The sequence below is a fragment of the Carlito syrichta genome, unplaced genomic scaffold, assembly GCF_000164805.1.
Source record: "Carlito syrichta isolate Samal-C Ts95f unplaced genomic scaffold, Tarsius_syrichta-2.0.1 Scaffold153894, whole genome shotgun sequence".
Classification (NCBI taxonomy): Eukaryota; Metazoa; Chordata; class Mammalia; order Primates; family Tarsiidae; genus Carlito; species Carlito syrichta.
In genome coordinates, this window is record NW_007097990.1 from 151,425 (window position 1) to 158,327 (window position 6,903).

At 49.3% G+C, this 6,903-nt stretch overlaps 1 protein-coding gene across 2 annotated transcripts in view; it reads right to left on the reverse strand.

Annotated features, from left to right (window-relative positions):
• Positions 1 to 1,248, reverse strand: part of PEX11G (peroxisomal biogenesis factor 11 gamma) — an 11,116-nt gene extending 9,868 nt beyond the window's left edge. For both annotated transcript variants that reach the window (XM_008050861.1, XM_008050860.1), the window contains exon 1: positions 1,189 to 1,248. In XM_008050861.1, coding sequence (XP_008049052.1) covers positions 1,189 to 1,248 — 60 coding nt within the window. The remainder of the gene's footprint in view (positions 1 to 1,188) is intronic.
• Positions 1,249 to 6,903: the final 5,655 nt, after the last annotated feature.

The window sequence follows — 6,903 nt, forward strand, 5'->3', positions numbered from 1 at the left end:
GGCTCAGGCAATCCACTCACCTCAGCCTCCCAAAGGCCGGGGATTACAAGCTGAGCCACCAAGCCCGGCTATATCTTTATTTCATCCGCTTTTCAGAAACTGCTTGGTCCTGTTGTTTTCTATACTGTGTTTACTTGTAGTTCCTTTTCAGCCTGGTTGTAATGGCTAAAGACCAAAATTTACATATCCAACTTGGGGGGAGGGAGGATTTGTCAAAACCTGAATGCTCTGCTGGGCACAGTGGCTCACACCCCTCATCCTAGCACTTTGGGAGGCCGAGGTGAGAGGATCGCCTGAGCCCAGGGGTTCGAGACCAGCCTGGTCAACTTGGCGAGATCTCGTCTCTACAACAAACCAAAAAATTAGCCCGGGCGTGGTGGCGCACGCCTGAGTTCCAGCTACTCGGAAGGTTAAAAGGCAAGGATCACCTGAGCCCAGCAGGTCGAGGCTACGGTGACGGTGACTGTGCCACCGCACGCTAGCCTGGGCGACAGAGTGAGGCTCTGACTCAAAACAAAACTAAAAAAACCCTGAATGCTCGGTCATATGGGATTTGGTTGGAGCCTAAACTATCCAGCCCTGGGAGAATCCTGAATGTCCTAAAACCCCCATCTGAGAGTTTAGGAAAAACCAAGGACCAATCACAGTGGCCTGGTCAGATCCTAAACGTCCAAACATGGGAAGCTGGTCGGTAGTTAAATAACCAGCCCGGCTGGATTGGCAGGAACAAACCAAATGACCAACTCCGGGGGATTTGGTTGGACTTTACTGGGCCTGGGACGGCAGGGGCGTGGCCACGGTGGGCTCCCTGGGACCTGATTGGCTGAAACAGCCTCAACGCCCGACTACAGATTTGGTAGAAACTTGCTTGTGGAGTAGGGGGTGGGGGGCCTGAAACATCCTAAATCGCCATGTGAGACGGGTGGGGAAAACGCAGGGACTAACTTCAGGGGCCTGGTCAGATCCTAAAAGTCCAAACATGGTCAGGATGTCAATGTCCAGCCAGGTTGGATGGGCGGAAACAACCTCAATGTCCAACGCGAGGGGACCGCGCTCGAGTCTAGCCTGGGCAGGGCCTCTGCGATGGGGGATCCTGGGCGACCCCGCCCCCTCTCTGGCCTCAGTTTCCCCGCCTGTCAGCTTTGGCCGAACTCCGGGACGCCCGGCCCCGCTCCGCCCCAGCCTCACCAGGCGGTCCCGACCCGTGTACGACTCCAGCGCCGACGCCAGGCCGCTCAGCGACGCCATGGCAACTCCGCGTGACGTCACCTCGACGCCAGGGGGCGGGGCCGGGCCGCGTCCCCGGAGCGCTCGGAAGGCCCGCGCGCGCTCTGCGCAGGCGCGGCCGTGGCCCTTTGTCCCCGGCCGGGCCCTTTGTCCTCCGCGGCGGGGAGCTGGGCTTGCAAACTTGTGGCCTCCGCGAGTGTGCAGCTAGGGCCTTGCAGACCCACGGTGGTCCTCGGAGCTTCCCGCGTTCTGCCCCACGACGGCTTGACCGACTAACACACACACACACACACACACACACACACACACACTCAAAGCTAACCAACTGCCCACACGCTCAAAAAATATTGCTGGAGGCCCAGGCGGGAGAATCGCTTGAGCCCAGGAGTTCGAGACCAGCCTGGACAACACAGTGAGGTCTCGTTTTTACAAAAAATCAAAAAATAAACCAGTCATGGTGGCGTGCACCTGTAATCCCAGCTAGTAGGGAGGCTGAGGCGGGAGGATCGCCTGAGATGGGGAGGTCGAGGCTGTGGTGAGCTGTGATGGTGCCACTCACTGTGCTCTAGCCTGGGCGACAGAATGAGGCCATTTTAATATATTCCAAGCAAAACCACCAACCTGTTAGTAGTGACTCAAGAAGGGTTTTTTTTTCTTTTTAATTTTTCTGCTTCACTTTTTCTGCATTGTCTGCTTATCTGTAGTGAACATGTATGACTGTTGTAACATCACGAAAGGCATCTTTAGACGTTAAGAAAATGCAGTCCAGGTGTGATGATTCATGTCTGTAATTCCAGAACTTTGGAAGGTTGAAGCAGGAGGATGGGTTGAATCCCAGGAGTCCGAGACCAGCCTGGGCAACTTGGGGAGACCTTGTCTCTACAAAAGATTAACCAGGCATGGTGGCTTGTATCTGTAGTTTCAGTTACTCAGGAGGTCAAGGCCGAAGGACCCTCTGAGGCCAGGATCCTGAGCAGCCTGAGCAACAGAGTGAGATCCTGACTCAAAACAGAAAAAAGAAGGCCATGCTCGGTGGTTCAGCCTGTAATCCCAGCACTTTGGAAACTGAGGCGAGTGGATTGCCTGAGCCCGCGGGTTCGAGACCAGCCTGGGCAACTTGGCAAAATCTTGTCTCTACCATAAATTTAAAAATTAGCCGGGCGTAGTAGCACACGCCTGTAGTTCCAGCTACTTGGAAGGCTGAGGCAGAAGGATCAGCGGAGCCCAGCAGGTCAAGGTTACAGTGGCTGTGAGCATGCCACCACACTCCAACCTGGGTGACAGAATGAGACTCCGACTCAAAAAAAAAAAAAGAAGAAAGGAAAATGTATAGAATCGTTCTAGAAGAAGAGGCAAGAATCTGGTACCGGAGTTTCTTCAGAAAGCGTCACCTGGGTGACTTGGAAAAAATTAAAACTTCACCTTTATAAAACATTTTGTAGTTTTTGAATTTTGCACAGTATGCAAGTATTGTTTTAAAAAATCAGCTGGGTGTGGTGGCTCAAGCCTGTAATCCCAGCATTTTGGGAGGCCAAGGTGAGAGGATTGCCTGAGCCTGGGGGTTTGAGACCAGCATGGGCAACTTTGTGAGAATCTTGTCTCTACAATACATCAAAAAATTAGCTGGGCTTGGTGACGCACACCTGTAGTTCCAGCTACTTGGAAAGCTGAGATGGAAGGATCACCTGAGCCTAGAAGGTCGAGGCTGTGGTGGCTGTGAGCGTGCCACTGCACTCCAGCCTGGGAGACATAGTGAGACTCCAACTCAAAAAAAAAAAAAAATCAAATACAAATTTTCACCCTTTCCTCTTTTTGTTTTTTTATTATGGTAGAATTTGCATAACAACGTGAAATTCACCATCTTAAAATGCATAATTCAGAGGCATTTAGTACATTCACTTGTGCAGCCATCACCTCTTGTTGGTATCTATTTTCATCACTACAAAAGGTGACCTTTGTAGGAGACCAGAATACACCACTCCAGAATATGCGACCTTGGCATGAAGATTATTTTGAGCTGAAGGCAATTGACAAGAAATGAACACAGGAAAAGCTCTCTACTCTCCCTCTACGTGCCTAAAAGCAGGACACAAAAGTGCAAAGGTGTTCTCTTTCTCTTTCTACCAGGAAGGACAAAGGTTGGTCAACAGAGACACCTTTAGACTCTTCTCTGGAGACATCTTTTTAAAATTCTTTTTGATAGAGATGAGCTCTCACTACGTTACCCAGGCTAGTCTCAAACTCCTGGGCTCATGTGATCCTCTCGCCTCTGCCTCCCAAAGTGCTGGGATTACAGGCGTGAGTCGGTACTCCCCTTGCTAATTCTTTTGTTACAAGAATCTAGTGCAGCTAAGAACTAAGGATAGAGGGACAATTTTTTGTCCTTCCCTCCACCCTGTTCCCATTAAGGAGTTACTTAGTATTTCCCTTCCCCTACAGCCCCTGGCAACCACTAATCTACTTTCTCTGGGAAAGAAGAGGTAAAGTATATTTACCTATTCTTGATATTTCATATAAACAATATGGGACCATTTATGTCTGGAGTCTTTTACCGAGCATAACATTATTGAGGTCTGTCCAACATGCAGCATGTTTCAGAATTTCATTGTTTTTGAAACTGAATAATATTCGATGGTGTTAGGTAAACTGAGGCAAGGTGAATTGGTGCCGTGGGAATAAAGCAAAGAATTACAAAGGCAAAAGAGTTCAATTCACGTTCAAGGGAGAACGAGACTGATGCTAAGAGGCAGTGTGGTGAGGGGTTGAGGAAGGAGGACTTTTAAAGTTTTAACAAGGAGACAGGGCAAAAAGAAAATCTCCGGCAGTTGCATTCCTGCATACTGATAACACCAGTCCTGTGTTCTTGGTGTTCTCAGGGCAAATCAGTCCTGTGATTCCAGGACCTTCAGCTTCTGGTGGGCTGATGGGTGGTCAGGAAAGACTGGTTGCAATAAATTCCGACAGCTCGGTCTCACATAGCAGGAAAACAAATGCCTAGAATAGAGGAGCAGACAGTACAAGACATACTTGGGAACTGCAAAGCAATTATCAGTAGCTACCTTCAGAAAGCTGGTTCTGTCCTTGGTTAATGATTAGGAAGTGGGGAACGGGACAGACAGCTAGCAAAGTATGACAAAGCTTAAACAATCTTAAAATGACTGTTCTTGGCCAGGTGCAATGGCTCACTGTCATCCCAGCACTTGGGGAAGCAGAGGCGAAAGGATCGCCTGAACCCATGGGTTCGAGACCAGCCTGGGCAGCATAGCAAGGCCTCATCTCTACAATAAATCAAAAAATTAACCGGGCATGGTGGCGCGCACCTGTAGTTCCAGCTACTTGGAAGGTTGAGGTGGAAGGATCACCTGAACCCAGGAGATAGAGGCTGCAGTGGCTGTGAGCATGCCACTGCACTCCAGCCTGGATGACAGAGTGAGACTGACTCAAAAAAAATGGCTGTTTTTAAACTCAGTTACTCCGTCTGACTTCACCCTTTCACATAATATGAAGAGACCACATTGTGTGTGTTGGTTCATCAGTGGAAGAACATTTGAGCTGTTTCTGTCTCTCAACTACTATGAATGAGAGATGTTTGAGCATTAACGTTCAGGTACGTGCTTGAATCTCTGCAGTTCACTTCTCTGGGGTCTATACCTAGGAGTGAAATAGCTAGGTCTCCTGGGAACTCTGGGTTTAGCTTTTTGAGGAATTGGGAAGCAGTCTTCCACAGTGGCTACACCAACTTCATTCCCACCAGTACGGCACAAGGGTTCCACCTTCTGGCCTCCTTTCAACATCCTTTTTTATTGCTATAACCAACCCAGTGGGTGTGAAGTGGTATCCCATTGTGGTTTTGTTTTGCATGACTAATTCCCTTTTGCAAAATATTTCCTCTTGATTCTGTTGGTTTTTCTGTTTGTTTCTTTTGAGTAGGAGTCTCACTCTGTCGTCCAGGCTAGAGTGAGTGGCACGATCGTTGCTCACGGCAGCCTCAACCTCCTGGACTCAGGCGATCCTTTCGCCTCAGCCTCCTAAATAGCTGGGATTACAGGCATGCACCACCATGCCTAGCTATTTTTTTTTTTTTTTTTTTGTAGAAACGAGGTCTTGCTATGTTGCCCAGGCTTCTCTCAAATTCCTGAGCTCAAGCAATCCTCCCACCTCAGTCTCCCAAAGTGTGAGAATCACAGGCGTGAGCCACCGCACCTGGCTTTCCTCTTGATTTGAACTCTTATTACTACTCCCACTTAATCACTCCTTTCCAACTGCATTGCCCTTCTGTTCCTTGAAGGTGCGGTACATTCCTGCCTCAGAACCTTCGCATTTGCTGTTCCCTCTGCCCAGAATGTTCTTCCTCCAGACACCTTCATGGCTGCCTCTCTCACCTCCTTTTGATGTTGACTCAAATACATGAAATAGGTTCTTAACAAATGTCATCGCCCATAGGGCTCAGCTCCCTGCTCAAAGCTCTCTTGTGCTGCACACCGCCCTGGACAAACTTGTCTACTCCCACGATTTATTTTTATTTTTTATTTTTAGAGATAGGGTCTCACTCTGTCACCCACACTGAAGTGTGGTGGCACAATCATGGCTCTCTGTAGCCTCAAACTCCTGGGCTCAGGTGATCCTCCCACCTCAGCCTCCCGAGTAGCTGGGACTACAGGCACTCGCCACCATTCTTGGCTAATTTATGTTATCTTTTGTAAAGACAGGGTCTCACTATGTTGCCCAGACTGATCTCCAACTCCAAGGCTCAAGTGATCCTCCCACCTCGGCCACCCAAAATGCTGGGATGACAGGTATGAGCCTGTACCCAGCCCACTCCCACAATTTTCACAGCCACCTCTTCCCTGACTTCTCCCGTGTCTGTCTCCAACCCTGGACTGTCTCCTGCCTTTACCTGCTCTCTTGGACACCCTACAAGCTTCCTCAGGCTCAACAAGTCCGAGACTGATGTCAGCATTCTCCCCAAACACCTTGCTCTATGTCCCATCTCAGGAGCTGCCCTGTCATCCACCCAGTCACCAGCTATAAACCTGGACACCATCATTACCTCTTTCCCTCCAGACACACACCCCCTTTTTGTTCTCTCTCTTCTGAATGCCGCCCTGTCTCCCTTGGGCCTGCCTTTCCCTCAACTCAGCAATCATTTTTTTTTTTTTAAACAGGGCATCACTCTGTCACCCAGGCTGGAGCACAGTGGAGCGATCCTAGCTCACTGCAGCCTTGAAATCCTGGGCTCACCCGATCCACCTGCCTCAGCCTCCCAAGGAGCTTGGAACTACAGATGTGAGCCACCACACTCTGCTATTTTAAAATTTTTTTTGTAGAGATGAGGTCTTGCTATGTTGCCCAGACTGGTTTTAAACTCCTGGTCTCAAGTGATCCTCCCACTTTGGACTCCCAAAGTGCTGGGATTACAAGTGTGAACGACCACACCCTGGCTGATTATTTCTTTTATTTTAAACAGGTTCTTGCTCTGTCGCCCAGGCTGGAGTGCAGTGGAGCAATCATAGCTCACTGCAGCCTTGAACTACTAGGCTCACGTGAACCTCTAACCTCAGGCTCCTGAGTAACTGGAACTACAGGTGCCACCACCATGCCAGCTAATTTTTATTTTATTTTATTTTATTTTGAATTGGAGTCTCACTCTGTCGCCCAGACTGGAGTGCAGTGGCC